Source organism: Trachypithecus francoisi, unplaced genomic scaffold, assembly GCF_009764315.1.
Source record: "Trachypithecus francoisi isolate TF-2019V2 unplaced genomic scaffold, Tfra_2.0 Lachesis_group0, whole genome shotgun sequence".
NCBI lineage: Eukaryota > Metazoa > Chordata > Mammalia > Primates > Cercopithecidae > Trachypithecus > Trachypithecus francoisi.
The window spans coordinates 23,095,798-23,116,691 of NW_022681453.1; the positions used below are offsets into that span (position 1 = coordinate 23,095,798).

At 43.8% G+C, this 20,894-nt stretch overlaps 1 protein-coding gene across 2 annotated transcripts in view; it reads left to right on the top strand.

Moving 5' to 3' along the window:
* CACNA2D3 (calcium voltage-gated channel auxiliary subunit alpha2delta 3) overlaps positions 1-20,894 on the top strand; it is a 967,057-nt gene that overhangs the window by 880,105 nt on the left and 66,058 nt on the right. For both annotated transcript variants that reach the window (XM_033210152.1, XM_033210151.1), the window contains 2 exons: positions 1,654-1,724; positions 17,967-18,042. In XM_033210152.1, the coding sequence (XP_033066043.1) occupies positions 1,654-1,724; positions 17,967-18,042 (147 nt within the window). The remainder of the gene's footprint in view (positions 1-1,653; positions 1,725-17,966; positions 18,043-20,894) is intronic.

A 20,894-nucleotide genomic window follows, 5' to 3' on the forward strand; every position in this document is an offset into this window, starting at 1 on the left:
TTGACTGGGAGGAGGAACATAGGCTTTCAAGAATCTATGGAGCAAGAATGCAAATTAGTTGCCTGGAAGGAAGAGCTCTAGTCTTCTGCTCTACTCATGTAGGGCTGAGACAGGAATGATCCCGGGGCTCAGGAAGGATGCAGTGGATGTCTTCCAGGGGTGAGTCCTGGACCAGTCAACAAATGAAGGAAACAGTGACTCTGTTTCAGCCATGAGCAGCCACGGCCACTACAGATTCTCTGCTCTTTCTCTCCATGGAATAAACCTGCAATAGACCAGTGAGCCTGCCAGCCTGCTCAGCCTGGACTTGTTTGATGTTGTCTGACTTCCTGCGCCCCAATTAGGATAATTCTTCTTCATCTAACAACCAGTTTCATTGAAACTGGCATATTACACGCACAAAATACAAATGTCCTTCTTGCTCCTAGCAGTAGTACACGCCCACAGAGTTTGCAAAAGTTTCCACGTTTCCCTGTAGTGAAAAAGGAAGTGCTCAATATTCAGCCAGAGAAATGTTGTTTCCTTCTTCCTCCTTTTCTCCCCCTTTACATTTTGCCAAAGTTTATATATATGTCTTGCTGCCTGAAAACTCCCAGGAGTGTGGTTGAGGTCATTCAGTTAGTTGCAATGGAATTGGCGTTTAGTTAATACAAAGCCTAAGGAATTTATGTCATTTGGATTCTTATTGCAGTGCCCTCCACCCACCCACCCACTCACAAGCTACAAATCTTCAGAGCACGCAGAGTAGAGATGGGACTTCTCTGCTGGTCAACACTGGCTCATTTCAGCGTGTTGGCAGAAGGCCGTTGCTGCAGGCTCTGTTCCATGCACTGCATACGCCCTCCCCCATGGGACACCTTGCATGATAGTGGCTCCAGAAGTTCAGAGGGCATGCATGAGGATGTTAATTCTTCATTCCACCATTCTAAGTTTGCAAATCTTGGCCAGCACCAAGAAGTAGACTTACAAAAACATCAGCCTGGTGGTGGGGAATGACTGCAAAGCTTCGAATGACCTTAAGACAGCCTCAGGTATGGGGGTAAGCCATTAGAAGTCTGATTGGCCATGCTGTCTCCTCAAGGGACTGGATAGTCTTACTCTTGGTCAACATGTCAACTGCCTATGACAAAATGAAAGTGATCCTCAAAAAGTGATTCTGAGAAAGGACGGATTCTCAACTGCAGGAAATTTATAGGGCTGATGAAGTGGACTGCTGTATTTCCCTAAACAGGTCATCCAGGAATTATAAACAATTCTTTTTATTAGTGCTTAGGAAGCCCTCTCATAGCCTGTTTCTGCCTATATGAAGTAGTATTTTAATCACAAGGGATTATGTGCAGATTACTACCTACTCCATCCAAGGGTAGTGGGGGTGTGTATGTGCACATGTGTGTGCATGCATGTTTTAATTTCAGCATTCCGCATGGGTTATGCAGCCCCCTCCCACGTACCATGGAAGCATTCACATCTGCTCACTCGTTTGCTGTGTAATCCCCTAACTTCTCATGACTGTTAAAACCTTTTCCACTGTCCTGAAAACCTGCCTTTTGCTTCTGTCAGTTCCAGGACACAGACTGTGTCCCTTTTCATTTCTTCTCTCCTGTTTGGGCACATTATTTATCTACACCTCCTCCTATGTCTTCTTCCCCATAGACTGGAGACTTTTTTGGTGAGATCGAGGGAGCTGTGATGAACAAATTGCTAACAATGGGCTCCTTTAAAAGGTAAGGGTTTTATGGTCCACTGCATTCCCCCCAAAAGTTTTCCTAAATAAAATCAAACAAACCAAGGTCAAATAAGCAAGCCCAGACTTGACCCCGTAGCTGGTTTTTACTTGTGTTCGTGCTCCAAAAGATCTCGCCGAAATTCGATGCCTCTTGCACAAGTGTTAGAGTCTTAGAAACTCAGCTCACAATGAGTTTCCTGTTCACCCAGCAGAGCATTTATTGGAGGCCAATATTGAAGTAGGAGGCTGCACTGTGATGTGATTGTGTCAGTCTGAAGCAAGTCACTGCGAAGAAGTAGGAAAGGTTTTCACCTGGCCAGAAGGGTGGAGTGTATTTTGTCTCCCATTGATGAACCTGGGAAGCTTCCTAGAAATCTGGAACTTGGGGATGAAAGGTGGTATTTAGAGACTTCTTCATGTTGTTTTAGAAAATCAAGTGAAAATTCTCAAAACCTGCTCTTGATAGCAGTAAGTTTAAGTCTGCTTCTGCAAGAAAACCTAGATGGTGCCAAATTCCATAGGTGGCAGATACTGACTACTCATCCAGGTGTAAGAACTCTCGCTGATCCTGAATAAAACTTGTGTAGAACAGCTTCCTTACAGCCCCATGTCCCTCATGGGCAGGCCAGCCATGCTTTTGGGAACACCTAAACTTCTGGGAAAAGCCATCATCCCATGAGATCAGGTGTTAGAATGTCTCCCTGGGAGTTTGTGCTGTCTCCCTTCCCTTGGCCTACCGGGAAGAATGTTAGCCTTTGAAGTGGTGCTTTAATGGGCATATTTGATGCTATTAAATATATAATGGCAGGAAATCCAAGGATGGCCCTCCAGCTTCCCTGAGAGATCCATTGCACATCGGTGGCCACTGGGTAGGTAGGCCCCTGGTTTATTAGTCCCCTGCAGCTGAATGGCTAGGAAGTGTTAGCTCAGGAAATCAGATGTTTAAGCTAGTCAACAAGACCAACTGAGCACTTTGCTGAAAGCAGGGAATTCAAAAATGATGACCCAGTTTTTGAAATTCCATAGCTTGTTTGTGCCAGAAGGGAGGGGAAAAAAAAAGAAATGATATAAAAAACTGGCCTAGCGCCAGCACTTCTGCAATTTTGACACACTTGCTTGCTCTCAGGCCTGCCTGTAGCAGATCGTCCCCTCCTGCTCCCTTCCCTTTAAAAAAAAATTCAAGTACAGTTTTCCCCTTTGCCAGGAGTCACTGTACGCATGCTTGAAAACTCTGCTTGGATCCGGGCTGGAGTGGCTGTGGAGTTTTCCACCACTTCTTCAAGCTTCCTGCAGAGCTCCTGGCCTGCCATCCAGGGCACCGCTCACTCTTCCTATCTTTATGTGGATGTGTGCATTTGTATCATATTAACTTGTTTTCAACTGGGTTGGGGGAGGAGACAAAAGATGAAGAATAATCACACACGTGTTTCTCATTTGAAAGCACATTTTTCAGTTTCTTTAACAAACCTATTTTTTCCTCTTCCTCTTGGATACTCCTTTCAAACTGTTCGGTGGGAGAAAGAGAAAGGCTGTAATGGAATTTTAAACCTCTGGTCTTCTCCTTCATGTGGGTGAAGTACAGTTGGCATGCATCTAGAACTTCCTTTTACAATAAGAGTAGCCAACATATTTGAGAAGAAGGAAGGATTGGGAACTCGTTACAGCAACTGCTGTCATCCAGGAGCTAGCTGACAAACCTCCTGGGCTTCTTTGAAGGACCTCCTCACTGGGGCCAGTAGAGCATTGAGAGTTTGAGTTTTGGAGTCAGACACACTGGGGTCAAATCTAGGCTCTGACATTACCAGCTGCTTGATTTAGTCAGCTTGCCTCTCCAAACACTGGTTTCTCTACATGGAAAATGAAGATGACAATAATTACTTCCAAGAGTTGCTGTCAGAGCTAGTGATATCATAATAAGCATAAAGTTCTTAGCACAGAACTTGGCGTGTATGAAGAGCTCAGTTAGTTGTGAACTGCAGCCGTGATTTTTGTTGTAGAACCTTGCTCTGTCTTGAATTTGCTTTCCACTTGGCACCAAATATTGCTTCATCTACATTTCTCTCCCTAAAGGCTTCCTGTGACACTGTATGATGGGTCTCTAGTGTCGGAGGACCATAGTCCTTGCAATCACACATTCGTGCCCTTGCCCTTCCCAGTATGCAGTGCTTGCTCAGGGCGTAAGGTTGACAGTCCTGTCATTCAGAGAAGATCTATATTTCAGAAGCAGTGAAAGGATATAGTTGGCTGTAACTGACAGCACTCTGGGTCAGAAGTCAGGTACCCACCCCCAAACATGGGTTACATGAGGCTGCGTTGCTTTGGTGCTGTGGTTAGACCAGGTGAAACTCGAGATCAGTTTACTGTGCTGACCCCTCATCTCAGCATCTTGGACAGTATTGGGCTGGCCGTCAGTTTCTTTATCTTAGGCTTATACCCAGTCCTAAAGAAACAAATTTCAGGCCAGGTGCAGTGACTCACACCTGTAATCCCCCAGGACTTTGGGAGGCAGAGGTGGGTGGATCACTTCACTTGAGGTCAGGAGTTCAAGACCAGCCTGGCCAACAAGGTGAAACACTGTCTCTACTAAAAATACAAAAATTTGCTGGGCGTGGTGATGTGTGCCCATAATCGTAGCTAATTGGGAGGCTGAGGCAGGAGAATTGCTTGAACCTGGGAGGCAGAGATTGCAATAAGCCGAGGTCATGCTGCTGCACTTCAGCCTGGGTGACAGAGCGAGACTCCATCTAAAAAAAAAAAAGAAAGAAATAAGTTTAATGCACAAGAGCCCCACAAACCATCTTCTCCAGAAAGACAGAGCTCCAAGAGGAGAGCACTACCACCCTTCATAACCTCCCCTTTGTTTCTCTTCCTTGGTCACTTTGCTGCCTCTCTCCAGGGAAGCAAGGCGATGCTTGGGAAGCAAGGCAGTGTTTGCCTAGGTGACAGACAGCAGACCTTTCTCCTGACTATTCTGACCACTCACCTCGTGACCCATTGGCTGTTCTACCTGAAAGTGCCATTAGAGGGAAAAAACGTCCACTTCTGGGTCTGTAGTGCAGGCGGAAGGAAAACCACTGATTTATGTGAACAAATTAACAACTTGAAAGAATTTTGAGAAAGTCTCACAGCAGCGTGTGAAACCATCTAAGAGGCAAAACTGGCCGCTCTTGGGCACTTTACTTGACTCTTTGACCTGAGTCTATCTAGCCAGCTTACATATGACCTAGTATCCAGGAGCCAACTCACAGAACAATAGCTTCAGCAGCATGACAGTAATAATCATGGCTGCCTTCCTGAGCACCCACCAGACTCCAGGCTTGGGCTGTCCTTGACAGATCTTACCTCTTTGCGAGCTTTCCAATAACTCTGAGACAGGCATAAATAGGACCAGTTGCATAATTTGCAGGGCCCAGTGCAAAATAAAAATGTGGGGCCTCATGTTCAAAAACTGTCAAGAGTTTTTTTTTTTTTTTTTTGAGACAGTCTCGCTCGCTCTGTTGCCCAGGCTGGAGTGCAGTGGCGTAATCTTGGCTCACTGCAACCACCGCCTTCTGGGTTCAAGCGATTCTCCTGCCTCAGCCTCCCGAGTAGCTGGGGCTACAGGCGTGCGCCACCATGCCCAGCTAATTTTTGTATTTTTAGTAGAGATGGGGTTTCACCATGTTGGCTAGACTGGTCTCGAACTCCTGACCTCAGGTGATCCCCCCAACTTGGCCTCCCAAAGTGCTGGGATTACAGCACTTTGCTTGCTGTAATCCCATGAGTCACCATGCCCGGCCTCTTGCAACTATTAAGAGAAAATCTAGTCTCAAAATCCTTTCATTAGAACTTGTTTACCCCCAGTAATGCAAATTCAGTGTTGTCATGTATCCAGGGAAAAGGGGGAAAATACAGCCTGCCATAGGAGTCTTCTTCTTTCAAGGTTCCTGACGGGGCCTTTGTTATACTCTGGACTTGAAATAAGAAGACTTCAGGTTGAGCACAAGATTCTCCACTCTGTGTTCATGGACAGTGTCTTCAGCCTTTCTGAGCCTGTTTCTTCATTACCAAAACAGGGACCTCAGTGGATCTGAGAATTAACTAAAATACAATATGTTAAAATACTTTTCAAATTGCAAAGCCATTGCAAACAGGAGATAAGAATATCTTTTGAATAGAGTTCCATATGTCTGCGTTATTCTTATTTTCCAATTTTCTCCTGTTTTGTTTTGTTTGTTTGTCTTATTTTATCATGAATAATCCCCAAAGGATAGTTACTACATAGCAGTTACCTTTACAGCACAGCATTGGAGTGATTCATGGACCTGAACTCTCTTGTGCGTTAGCATCCCCTGGGAACCTTTAAAAACACTCCTAAGTTCAAGCTGCAGCCCAAGAAATTATATATTAAGTTGATTTGGGGATAGTGCCCAGGCACTTGTGCTCTTTAAAAGCTTCTCTGTGATTCTCATGTACAGCCAGCATTAAGACACCAGGTTAAAAGCATGGCACCAGTCTAGCTACTATGCTTTTAGGAATCACTTGATCTCTGCAACAAAATAGGATGAAAATAATTATTCAAATACCTACAAGTGAGGGATAAATGGAATGATATGTGAGTAACTGAAGTGTCCCCAGCTTGAAGGTACATACGTGCCTACAGCCCACCGTCCTCAGCATGGGCACTCAGCCTCCTTCCTGGATGTCTCCCATTGTGACCACAGGGGAGATCCCTGCAGGGCACAGTCAGCTGGCACAAATGGATCGTATCACAAAGTGAGAGCTCCTGGGGGTACTCTCTGATCCACGACTTCCACCTTTCTCTGTTTCCTCTGTTCTTTCTCCTCTTTCTAGACTTCTAAGCAATGTCTGAATCCATCTCTTCCTAGAGGGAAGAGCCCCCAGCCCATCTTTTTGAGGTCGACTTCTTGGATTATCTTCTTGTTCCTGCATCCTCCCCTTAGGGTGTGATGGGAGGGGCGCCCACCTTCAGTGCCTTGATGGTGCTTGTATTAGTCCATTCCCCCACAGCTATAAAGAAATACCTGAACAACAAGAAAAAGAAAGAAAGAAAAAAGCAATACCTGTGACTGGATAATTTATAAAGAAAAGAGGTTTAGTTGACTCACAGTTCCACAGGCTGTACAGGAAGCATGGCTGGGGAGGCCTCAGGAAACTTAGAACCATCACGGATGGTGAAGGAGAAGCAGGCATGTCTTTACATGGCTGAAGCAGGAGGAAGAGGGAGGAGGGGATGTGCTACACACTTTTAAACAACAAGATCTCGTGAGCACTCACTCACTCACTATCACAAGAGCAGCACCAAGGGGGGAAATCTGCCCCCATGATCCAATCTTGGCCCCACCTCCAGCATTGTGGGTTACAGTTCAACATGAGATTTGGGTGAGGACACAGATCCAAACCATATTAGCACTTTACTCTCCTAGAGGCCCAAGGAGGGGACTGGAACTCCTGATGCTAGGGCAAAACACTAAGCATATAGACAGCAAGGATAACACTCTGGGTTAATCTCAGGTAGGGCACCTTGCTCCAGCAAAATATCTAGTAGATTGCTAGTAAGACATGAAAAAACAAAGGCTCTTCCACTGTTGTCCAATTCCTCTCCTCCTTTCCCCCGTAAGTAATGTAATACGTCTTGCCTGAGTTCCACATAGCTGGGCACCAACCTGGATATGAAGTGCCATTTGTTAGGTAAGAGGCAGGCACAAATATGACTTTTAGGACATTTGAGCCAGGGAGACTGAAGGGAAAGTTGGAATGAGTTCAATATGGAGCCCAGGGAAAGAGCAAGAGCCTTCAAAAAACAGGTAAAGAAAGAAATCTTCACTGAAGGATGAAAATGTGGCTGTTATCAAATATCCAGAACTTGAGGGTTTACCCTGGGTTTTTTGCTTTTACCAACATCCTTGTGATTTCTGGAAAGACCAAAGACTCTTCCCTTGTTCTTTGTCTATCTGATTATGCTCAAGGTCAGAAAGTCCAGTGGAGCATACCTGGCCCTTGGCTTGCTGGAAAATGGACTGCTCTCGAATAACTTGTTTTCGTTTTTGCTTTTGAGCCACCAATAGTGCCTGTCTTTCATGGCCATTGTCTTATCTGTCTCTTCCTCTTTTTTTTTTTTTTTTTTGGTTGCAACTGCTAGTGTGTGTGTGGTGTGTGTGTGTGTGTGTGTGTATTGTTTTGCATAGTTTTTCTTGTTTGTTTTTCTGCTGTGCTTGGTGCAACACACTTCAGCTTTTACCCCTCCAAGGCCGTTCATATTTTCCCTAAGAGATCTGGCAGATGTCCTTGTCACTCCACCCCACAAATGTTCATTAATATGGCTGGCTTGTATGGAACTCCCTGTGGCAGCTTTGTCTGCTATTTAAATCACCTTTCTAAAAGGTGACACATCCAGGTAGAATCCAAGACCCATATCATTTCTTATCATTTCTACTCCTGTCTCTGTGTAGTGGGACTTGGGAGCTTTTCCCTGTCTTTGGTAATCACATTACACTTCGGCGAGTGCCCTGGCCTTGGAGTGTAGAGAGTGTTAAAGGAGAATTCTGTTATGTTTGGATGGTTGCTCACCTTTAAGGCCAACTGCCCCACTGATGTCTAATACTCAACAACTCATGTAATGAGTGTAATGGCTTCTTGGCTTCCTGCTGACCTGACCATGTCCTCAGAATTATGCTTTGTCATTGAAAGGAACATTGAAAGGAACAAGGAGACAGATTGGCTTAGACAAGTATATTTCTGGGCCAAACTTTCTGGAATGCAGAAACATGGAGTTTCCAATGAACCACTCTTTAAAATCCAAAAGCTGCTGCTCAAGCATCCCCAATTATAGCCATAACATTAACTGCCCTCATCTTCGTCATGCAGTCCGTCTCATTTGTTGGATGTTAACTATAGGCAAGGCATTATTCCAGGCAGTTAACATGCATTACCTTAATTAATCCCCATCACAATTCCATGAAATAACTACTCCATAGTTGGAGCAGACTAGCACATCTTCTACAGAGATTTTTCTTTTTACGTTCATATTTGCTCTGCCTTAAGAGATAGTAAAAGAAAGTCTTTCTTTCTCTCTTTCTTTTTTTTTTTTTCCTTGAGACAGTTTCACTCTTGTCACCCAGGCTAGAGTGCAATGGTGCGATCTTGGCTTACTGCAACCTCCGCCTCCCGGGTTCAAGCAATTTTCCTGCCTCCACCTCCCAAGTAGCTGGGATTACAGGCGCCCACCACCATGCCCAGCTAATTTCTGTATTTTTAGTAGAGACGGGGTTTTGCCATGTTGGTCAGGCTGGTCTTGAACTCCTGACCTCAGGTGATCCAACTGCCTCAGCCTCCCAAAGTGCTGGGATTACAGATTTGAGCCATCGTGCCAAAGAAAGTCTTTTAATCAAACTTGGAGTCCAGTGTATTAGTTAGGAATTGGTCCAGCCACAAATAACAGGAAAATCCAAATTCACAGGGACTTAAAGAACATAGGAGGTTGTTTTCATCTCTTATGGTAAGGAAGTCTGAAAATACTAATTTGGGACCCTCATGTTACAGACTCAGGACCACAACTTTTTCTTCTACCTTTCTCCAAGATGGCTTTTAAGCTCAAGGTTACCTCATGGTTCAGTGTAGCTGCTGAGCCCCAGACATCACATCTGCAATTCAGGCTTGCAAAAGAACAGTTCAGGGAGTTCCAAAAGGTCCAGAAGGCCAAGTTTCAAATTGCTTAATTAACATTTATTTTAATAAATGCTTTAAATAAGATTTTTAATGTATTAAGCAGCCTCCAGAATAATACTTGTGCTTAATCACTTGGCCTCACCTCACTCCAGAAGAACCCTGGGTAATGTGCATATTGAAAAGTTAGAGTTCTGCTCACCAGAAGAGGAAAGTAGTTATTGTGAAACTACTGATAGTCTCTACCACATCCAGCAGGCCCCAGTTTGCTTCAAACCATACGAGTCCTCTGGCTTCCTCTGATAACCCCTTTGGAAATCCTTGAGTGATGGGGCAGTATTCATAACTCTTAGTCTCCCCCACCCCAAACCCACATGCCCAATGCAGTCCTGAACACAAATTATCATAGCCACCCTCTAACCACCTGTCCATGTGCCTGCCTGACCCCAGACAATAGAAGTAGGAACACTCAATAATACCTGTTGGGTTTTACTAATAATAATCATATTATTATTAGTAAAATAATTATTAGCAGCAATACCAATACTCAGAGGTACTGACATTTATTAAGCCTCAATGACATGCCCCACACTGCCAAGTGCAGTACAGGCATCATTATAGTGTAGTTGCTATGAAATATAGACCTGGCTTCACCAATGTGGCAGAGCCCAAGGACGCTCCCTCAGAATCAGCTCTCTTGCTTCAAATGAGTTTTGCATTAACTCATTCCCAAAGCAGAATTCAGCTTTTTCCTTCTAAGAAGGCAGAAGAAATTTAATGTTTTCAATATTGAATTAATTGTGATTCCATTTTCCCCATCAGTTTAATAAGTGAAGCTAATTTCCATGGGAGGGGCTGTGTGAATGGGCAAACCAGCTGGCAGCTAGGTACATTTCCTGGGCACCCATGAATTTGATTCCTTGCCCCAGGAGCAAAGCAAATGTGGTTGGTAGAACAACTCCGCTCTGACTGGGGACAGGGACTATCTTGATGCTGGAAGGTTGTTAGTCTCCCCAGAGCCCCCTTCTTTCAGAGGACCCTCTCTTCTTGGCTCTGGGGCACTTATACTTGTTTATCAAATCAGTGCTGCTCTCCAGGACAATGGAAAACTCTGTTCATCCTTAAGGTTTGCAGGTGGCACCTCCTATTTGGTGAGTCAAGGAAGTACCCCTGAATATGTCCAGACTGGTACTAAGCCCTGGGAGGATGTGTCTGGGTTTTAAAGTGGAACCAACCCAAATGTCCATCAATGACAGACTGGATAAAGAAAATGTGGCACATATACACCATGGAATACTATGCAGTCATATAAAAGGATGAGTTCATGTCCTTTGCAGGGACATGGATGAAGCTGGAAACCGTCATTCTCAGCAAACTAACACAAGAACAGAAAACCAAACACCGCATGTTCTCACTCATAATTGAGAGTTGAACAATGAGAATACATGGATACAGGGAGGGGAACATCACACACCAGGGCCTGTCAGGGTGTGGGGAACTAGGGGAGGGGTAGCATTAGGAGAAATACCTAATGTAGATGATGGGTTGATGGGTGCAGCAAACCACCATGGCACGTATATACCTAGGTAACAAACCTGTGCATTCTGCACATGTATCCCGGAACTTAAAGTATAGTAAAACAAAAAGTAAAATAAATAAAGTCCAGTTCCTGCCTACAAGCTACTTACAGTTAAGGTGAGAGAGGAAGAAACAACACAAGAAAATGCCAGTGAGATATATCACATTCTAAAATTCATGGCTGGCAAACCTGTTTGCACATTGGAATTCCTTGGGGAGCTTAAAAAATAACTTATACCAGATCCCCAACCCAGACTAATGAAATATTGCAGATAGGTGAGATGCTCAGGTATCATCATGTATAAAAAATTACTTTGGCCCAGCTGAGTGACAGATGCCTGTAATCCTAGCACTTTGGGAGGCCGAGGTGGGGGAAGTGCTTGAGCTCAGGAGTTCGAGAGCAGCTTGGGCAACCACCTCCAGCACATGAGACCTCATCTCTTTAAAAAAAAAAAAGAATTAGCTAGGTGTGGTGACATGCACCTATAGTCGTAGGTATCCAGGAGGCTGAGGCAGGAGGATCGCTTGAACTGAGGAGTTGGAGGCTACAGTGAGCTATGATCATGCCACTGCACTGAAGCCTGGGTGACAGAACAATACCCCATCTCAAAAGAGAAAAGAAAAGAAAATGTATTTGAAGTTCCCCAGGTGATTCTAAAAGGCAGCCAAAGTTGAGAATCACTGTTTTAAACAAATGCCAATGTGTATGCCTTAGGAATTGAGAGCGAGTTTACATCCCATTTTCCAGATTCTTCCGATGAGGCCTCATCCCCATGAGATGCCTAAGGAGCAAGATATCTGCCGAGTAGCTGGGACTATAGGTGTGTGCCACCACGCCAGGCTAATTTGTATTTTTAATAGAGATGGGGTTTCACCATGTTGGCCAGGCTGGTCTTGAACTCCTGACCTCAAGTGATTGGCCCACCTTGGCTTCCCAAAGTTCTGGGATTACAGGCATAAGCCACCACACCTGGCCTTTAATCAATTAATTCTTATGGTTACTGTTCTTATTACCTGGGTAAAATGCTGATGGGATTAATATCTCAGTATCTACAACTTTGTTTCTCTTTATCAACTCCCATTGATGAAAGGTATTGATTTGGTGCCAACAGATCCTCTGCTTAATCTACCAAATGAGTGACGCTTTCTTGTTGCTCCCCATTCAGTGTTCAGCAGTGAACCTTGAGAGGTCCTGATAGCCTGTGTGAGGTTTATTCTTGGCTAATGATGGGTGCTCATTAGCTAAAGTTGTTTAACTAATTTCCAGTTGGAGGGTCAAAGGCAGTAGGACCGGGGTTTTGTAGATTCACTGCCTCTGCTGCGTTAGAGACACTGCACTGATCTTAAAGAACAGTGCCATCTCTGCAAGAAGTTGCTGTGGGATGAGATGGTGACTGATACAAGCAGGAGAGAAGGGAGAGCACATTTTGGATCTTCTATTAGCACTCCTATCAACAGGTTGAGCTTTCTACTTTCCTGGCTTTCTGAGATGTAAGAATGAGTAAGGGCTTCCCATGGCGACAGTCTCTTTGTTAAGAATTTCCTATGTTCCTGCCCCATGCCTTTTCAATTGCAAGTTGAAAGCTGCCCCCAGAGGACACATTTTATAGCGCAAAAAAAGAAGATATATTTTTACATGCTACCTTAGTGAGTCATTTTGCTTCTCAGACTTTTCAATTCGGAATTGCTTAATTATGTCCCATGATGGATCTCTATGTCAAATGCCTCCCTTGTCCTGTTTTTAGGGCTGTATTTGCAGACATTAAGCTGTTTCAAGATTGTTTTTAAGCCAGTTGTTTAGCCAAAGTGAGCTAATTTGATGAATCATTACAGGAAAATTACCTGGCCTCATGGTACATAGTAGGTGTTTAATAAATGTTGAGCCCCACAGTTGCTAACCAGCCTAAATTAGCTGAGCTTATGCTGTTAAAATGCAGCCTGCTAATTCTTAGAGCAAATATTTTTCTTGGTCAGGATTTTTGTCTAGTTGGAAAAGAACAGGATCAGCAAAATGGCTTTAAACATGTCTTAATGTCAAGAGTTTGTCATCCAAGGCTCTACCCAGCATGGGTGCGGGGCTACCAGGCTTTGTTTGCGTTGCTTTGAGCTGCTTCTTCAGAGGCCGTATCTGCCTTCTGTTGAAGTTTAAAGTTTCAAAGTTCCACCCATCCGTGTGGGCACACAGTGATGCTAATGATAAGGTCGGTTGGAGTGGCCTGGTTGTGATGTCATGGGGATTAAGGCATGTTATGTGTAATAAGAATACACCCCTACTGCTGAGTGTAGCTGCACACAGCACCAGCCTTGGGCTGGGCATGATTCTCCGAGCTGATTTTAGAGTCAAATGAAAGCAGGCAATTACCATGTTCTTTAACTATAATCAGCCGAACAGGATACAGGTAGCCGCAAAATGGAGTTATTTAAAACAGTAACAAAATCACTTCAAAAAGGGTAATAATCTGGAAGTCTCTTTCTGCAACATCTAGTTAAAGCTGTCCAAGTGTGGAGAAGACAGGGAAGGCTTATTTTGTAACCTCCTCAATGGCAATCGTATCGGGAAAGCCTCCTTTTGAAATAGAAGAGTCGGGGACAAGGGGAGGGAGAGCCTTAGGACAAATACCTAATGCACATGGGGCTTAAAACCTAGATGATGGGTGGATGGGTGCAGCAAACCAGCATGGCACATGTATTCCTATGTGACAAACCTGCACGTTCTGCACAGGTATCCTATAACTTAAAGTAATATTTAAAAATAAATAAATAAATAAAAGACAGGAACCTTGGCCTGGGGGCTGCCCCAGAGCAATTTAGTTTAGCCCCAACATGTAAACTAGAGCCTTTGAAAATGATCCAAGGAGAATCCTGAGTTTCCTGCCATTCGTCAGAGTAGTTACCATGGTAAGAGGTATTCACAAGCGCAGCCAACTGGTCCAGTCCGGCCTGGTGACTCCTCATCAACCCTTCAGCTTGGGTTGAAAGTTGATTCTGGACATTGGTTATGAGACCTTATCTTGGGCAGCGTTACTTGTGACATTCCAACAAGACCCTGGGCTGGGGAACAGGTCTGAAGTCTAAGCATTTCTTAGACTCTACCAGAGCCTGCTTCTGAGCAGAGAGCAAAAGGAAGTAGACTCAGCTTGGCCCCTACTAAATCTGGCTGTGTCACCAGTGATCTATGTGAACTTGGGCATATTTATTTAGGCTGGCTAAGACTTGGTTTTCCCCTCTGTAAAACGGAGATGATGATAATCTATCTTGTAGGGATGTATATAGAGGAGTACCTGGCTTTTGGTTGCTAAACAGAGTTCAGTAGACATCAGCTGTTGCTATCACTGCCTTCCGCTAAGAAACCCATGGACAGAAGTTCCTGCATCATCTCTTGGTAACACCAGCACAGCTTCTGATGGTGTCCTTGTATTGCAGTAGCAAGCATGGATTTTGCTCTGCATTGTCTGTGCCAGTGAGCTAAGAACACCAGGAGCCTTGTTCATCTTTCAGCCAGCTGGGTAATGCCTGCGTCAGTTCCCATTGCATTAAACACCAGCCCATTAATTAGTAGTGGCAATGAAAAGATACCAATAATTATAACAGCAGCTATAGCCGTGCTTCCTGTTGAATACTTCCTGTCTAGCAGGCACTGTGCTGAATGTAACACATAGATAACTTTCTTTAACCCTATGACCACCCTATAAGGTAGACATTATTCTCACCATTTCACAGATAGGAAACTGAGGCACCAGGAGGGTTAAAAAGACATTGTTATAAGTGGATGAGTTAGGATTTGAGCTCAGGTATTACAGACTTCAAAGATGGCATTTTCACTGTGTCACACTGCCTTCCCTTGAGCCTTTGGGAACAGCGCAGCTTTAAGAGCCCAAACTCGAACAAAGAATAAAATCAGTCTCTGTTGTAAGAATCTTAACAAAGTTGGCATACTTAGAGCATTTTTCAGTGTACTTCTACACAGCTGGTTATTTAGATCTCAGAATGTCTCTGTAACTGTTGAATAAGTCAGGAAACGAAGACTTTGAAGAGTATCAGCAAGCTGCTCAACAATGCACCCTGGAGACCGAGTGTAGTGGCTCATGCCTGTAATCCCAGCATTCTGGGAGGCCGAGGCAGGTGGATCACAAGGTCAGGAGTTCGAGACCAGCCTGGCCAACATAGTGAAACCCCGTCTCTACTAAAACTACAGAATTAGCTGGGTGTGGTGGCATGTGCCTGTAGTCCCAACTACTCCGGAGGCTGAGGTGGGAGAATCGCTTGAACCTGGGAGGCAGAGGTTGCAGTGAGTCGAAACCACGCCAATGCACTCCAACCTGGGTGACAGAGAGTGAGACTTCATCTCAAAAGAAAAAAAAAAAGAGAGAGAGAATGCACCCTGAATGTACGGCAGGGCCAACTTTTGATGGCCATCCTGCATCCGTGGCTATGAGACTCCAAGCACATGCACGTTCCTCTCAACCCCATGCTGCCTCTCACCTGGCTCTGGCACATGTTTTAGCTGTAGAGACAGCGCTGGGCAATGGGAAAAGGATAAGTCAATACCAATTCTTGCCAAATGCTAGAAAGTCCTTGCAGGGGTACCTGTGGAAATCTCCTGAGTGAGGATGGAGATCGTGGCATGGCGGGCCAGTCAGGGACCAATTAGAGTTGTCCATTGTGGTCTGCAGTTGATTCTGTGACATATCCCGGTGTCTGGATTAGTGCTAGGGCTGTGTCAATGGTGAGAGGATTTCTGTGAGAAGTTTGTGCGGGGACATCCCCAAGCCTAATGTTTGGCTGATTTGTGGTCTTCGTTTCTATTTGTATAAACAAAGCTTCAAAGCTTCTTGCTTGCATCTGTGTAAGGAAAAAAGCCAGAGGACAGTGAAGAAATACTCTGATGAAGAAAAGACCTTGAGGACTGGCTACGTGACCACTGGTATCCCCTTGGACTTTGCTACCCAAGGAGTGCTGTGTGCTGCTGCTGGTTAGGGGAGCTGGCTTTCATCTTCCATTTGGTCAAATGTGGCTGGTTTTCTGCTTGGTACCCACAAACAACTGTATTTAATCCATTTATCAGGAGGATCCGTAACTTACTGTCCAGATAAGGAGGCCTCCAGATCACATTTTGCAGTTGGCCCCTTTGTTCTCAGTTGTGTCGTCATCTGTGTAACATTCGTGCAATCAAGCAATCATTTATGCATTCACCCTTTTAAAACTGAATGCCTTCTGTATGCTGGGTGCTGTACTAGGTGCCAGAGGTAGGTGTTGAAACAGAGCCAACACCAATCCTGCTGCATGGAGCTTTTACATCTAGAGGTCTTTCCAACACAGCAGTAAGGGCACTCAACATTAACCATTGTACTATTCTAGGAAGGAATTCCTGTGGGAAGAATTTCATCCGGTCATGTAGAAGCACATGTATTAAAGTGTTTAAAATCTCATCTGGCAGTTGTTATGTAACTCAGGCTGGACTTTACGTGTCTCTCCTTCGGGCTGCTAGGCATGGTGGGAGGGGATGCCGAAGGGAAGGGTGGGAATGCCAGACTCCTTTGGCTATACCTTTCAAGCATGGGATAAGGTGTTCACGCCATCTAAATACTGAAACGTGTAGGGGCAAAGAGGGAGAGCTTGCCCCATCACCCCCCGAAAGTTTGCTGAAAATGAACTGACAAAGGGCAGGTGAATAGGATAAAAAGGCACACAAAATGTATTTTAATATGGACAACACAGGGAATCATAGTAGAATGGTTACCCAGTAACCCAGTGGGGTACAGATGCTTAAATGCCCATCTTCATAGAGGGAGGGGAGGGGGGAAATATGGCTACTTGAGGGATAATAAATGATTTTGAGGGGGAAACGAGTGGGCCTACTGCTCAGACAATGGTTAGTAAATAATTTCAATGGAAGTTGAATGGGATGGAGAGCTGACAATGGTTGGGGAGAAGTTGGTCTGGGCTCTAGGTGCGGTGTTTAATTTTCAGTCTCTTCCTCTGTGATACAAGTTGTGATCTTCTCTTCTCTGGTGAATGAAATGTCAGGACAGGCAATTGTATTCCTCTTTGGCAGATCTGGCTTTTAGGTAGATAAGGGAACTTCAGAGAACAGCTTCATCCTGTGGTTTGGGAGAGACAGAGGATTAAGAGACTGTGGAGGAAGGGAGACAGGGAGCAAGGTCGGAGAAACCTTGAGACTGCTTCATGTCGAAGCACCATATTTTAGGGTAATGGTTTCTGAGTCCCAACACATGCTACCAGAAATTGCCATTCACCTTTCCTTTGTAGAGTTGTTGGTGGGGGAATTAAAGTACATTGAATAATGTTAAAGTAAAACATTTTTGCAACTGTGTAAAGGTCATAATTGGGATGAAAGCTTTACTTTTATCACTAATGTAGGAAAAAATGGCGACTTTGTTTTTGTTTCATAAGCTATGCTGTTTTCAAAATAAGATACATTCACTCTTATGGTGGTGACAATAAGGATAGGGATTATAATGAGTAAGCCACTGGTTTCCCACACATTGTCAGTGTGCAGGGCTTATCCTGGTCCAAACCTGCTTCCTGGTGCTTGAGAAACACAGAATCCTGCCATGTTTTATCCCAAAGTGGCTCTTCTTAGTTCTCCTGTCCCTTGGAGACATGGCCCAAGTAAATTCCATCCGGGTCTTAGAATCCAGTTCAGAACAGCACATTCCCTTTGGAATATCTTGCTCAATGCAGACCATCCTTCTTCAGACCAAATGATTGTTACATCAAGTTAGGTGGGTCCTCATCCCCTTCTACCCTTCCCGACACCTTCGTTCCCTTTGTTCTTCAAATTCCAAGTGATAATATGACTGTGCCCCCAGCACTGGCCTTTTCTGGGCTCCTTATTCGTTATCCATGTTAGAGCTGCGTGGTGTTTGTCACTGTTGCCCTTGATGATAGTGACTGCTCACCTTGTAGTACATAGCATCAATTGGTTCCCATGTTTTCTCGTTTAGCAAAGCTCCCTTCCATTTTTCTCCTGTAGAATTACCCTTTATGACTACCAAGCCATGTGTAGAGCCAACAAGGAAAGCAGCGATGGCGCCCATGGCCTCCTGGATGTAAGTACTATGCTGTCACCCAGAAAACAGCTGCACATTTCTGTCTTTCTCCCTGTCTGAGTGTTATCTTCCTCTTTGGAGTAATCAAGTTTATCTTTTTGCAAAATCATGAACATTTTGACTTTGCTCATTTAAAAAAAAAAACACTTCAGGCCCAGCCACAGTAGCTAACGCCTGCTATCCCAGCACTTTGGGAGGCTGAGGTGGCCGAATCACTTGGGGTCAGGAGTTTGAGACCACCTTTGCCAACATAGTGAAACCCCGTCTCTACTACAAATACAGAAATTAGCCAGGCATGGTGGCATGCACTTATAATCCCAGCTACTCAGGAGGCTGAGGCAGGAGAACTGCTTGAACCCAGGAGGCAGAGGTTGCAGTGAGCCAAGATCATGCCACTGCACTCCAGCCTGGGCAACAGAGCAAGCCTGCCTCTCAAAAAAAAAAAAAAAAAAAATTAAAATTAAAAAAAGTCACTGCTGTTTCAACTCAAATCCAGTGATTATATGAATGAAAAATGGGTCTAAAGCCTTTGATGGATTAATGCAGCAACCCCCTTGTGATAGACAGAAAAAGGGAGAAGTTTTGTTAATTCTCCCATTTGTATATAAAATAACTTGGTTTTGTTCAACAGAACTTGTCCTTTTAGTTTGTAATGGAGTTGTGAGCTTGTGTTCTAATTCCCATTTTGATCACAGATACTCCCTCTCCGCTAATCATGCCACCGGGTTTCAGCATCGTTTTCCCTGGAGCTGATTCCTTGGTGATGTCACAGATGAGGATCAATCAGCATAGCTATTGTGCCATTAGAAACTGGCTTTCAGATGGCCAGAAATTAACTGTTATCACTTACTCCCAAATTAAAAATGTAATTTACAATGCATAGACAATGTAAATTTGGCCAGCAACACCTAAAAACACAGAAAAAAAAAGATATAGTGTACCTCTGGATAGTCTGTCATATGTGTTTAAATATAACCCTTACAATGCTATTGTTTTGTAAATACCAAAAATTAACCTAAAATTTTGTTTGAAACACAACATTTAAAAGCTATTTTGGCTTTAAAATATATATACTTTCTCATTTGCAGATGTAAGATGTTACAAGGGGGTTATTTAAAAACCGAATAATTAACACGGTTCTCCTACACTGAGGGAGCAAGAAATGATTCAGAGCTGGCAAATTTGTGAGAGGCAGCTAAAGGGATGAATATTTTGAAAAATACAGCTTTTTAGTGAGACTCACTATATCTTTCTAAACCCAACTCCCCTAACCTTAGTATGAATAGTTCCAGACGTTAAACTTTCCCAAGGTGTGTTTTCATCATTAGATTTAAAAGCTTAGTGGCTTTTTGCTTTTAAATGATAATGTGCATTTAAATTTTTTTAATCCCGTATTTGCATAATCCCTTTGTTTACTCATATATTGAGCCAATGCCTGGCACGGAATGCCTGAGTGCCTTTCCCTGGCCTCAGAGCGAGCTGCCACTGCTACTGCCCTCTTTCCCCTCAACCTCCAAAGCTTCCTTAATCCTTTTATTTACTCTCTCCTCCCCCTGACCCACATTACCCATCCCAGCAGGTACAAAGACACAACATTGTCCCATAGTCTGACCACCCCGGCCTTTTTGAAAGCAAGATGATTATTTTTCAAGCCATAAAATGTAATGGCAGAACCGCAGGACTGCAAAGTGTGGTTTCAGGAAACTGTTAAAAGTTCACATCCTTATCTGACCCTAATCCTGGCGGCCCAGAACCCTGTGATTCAAGAAATGATGTGGAAGCACTCAGTCGAATCAGAGCAAGAGATACACCAAGTCTGAAATCTGGGTGGGCTTGGAAGAGCCTCAGCATTGTTGTTGTTGTTGTTCTGCACATTTACTTTCTGGCCGGACTGGGAAAGTTTTGAAAATGATTGGGGGCGTGTAAATTTGTTCTTGTTTCATTTAAAACTGGATAATTCCTCCATTCTCACTTCTAGTTCTTATAATTAAAATGCTCAGAAGGTGGGATTAAGCAGCTCTAGCTGCAGAGCCAGGATTTGGCATGCATTTCAATTCTCTGATATCTAAAGGCAACCACAGAAGGTTCTGAGATTCTTCTGGACCTGACATCTGGGGCCCAGAGCCCGGGATTTACTAGTGTCATTGCCTGTCTCTCAAGTCCACGCCCCAGTCACATAACTGGCACAGCTAGGTACAAAGAACCAACTGAGGGGGAGAGTTGGTATTTTCCAGAATTCAGGAAATTGAATTATCCACATAGGAAATATCACAGTGTAAACAATCCAACTGCTTTTTTTAATTAAAATATTCTGAAATAAAGATTAGGCTTTCAATGCCTTCTTTTATAGAGTGAAGGGGATTTTCAGCAAGGATAAAATCACATATTTATATGGTTATCATTTTTTTCAAGTCCAAATATGTAAGTGTGAAAAAAGGCAGCTTAAATCCTACATAATTCATGGACGGCATTAAAATCAGGTGTATACAATTTTGCTTATTTTAATGAATGACATACAGTGATGGAGAACAGGGAATCACCTTTCCAAGAGGCTGCCCTGTAAATTACCATTTGAAATTAGTTATATGATTCCAGCCCCCTCAGCATTAAGCTTCAAAATATTAGCCTCTAGAGGGTAAAGTTTTAAGCATCGGGTGCTGAACTTCCTTTTTCCTCCTACTGATAACCCTTGTATTAGATCAGGTTTATTTTACTTGTAAATTACATCTCACTGGAGTGGAGTTCAAAGTTTTAAAATGTTAGTTTTAGGATACAGTATCCAACAATTTTCTTCCCTTAGCTAGAACGCCACTGTTTTTTAACATGATATCAATCTCTCTAGAAGAATAACA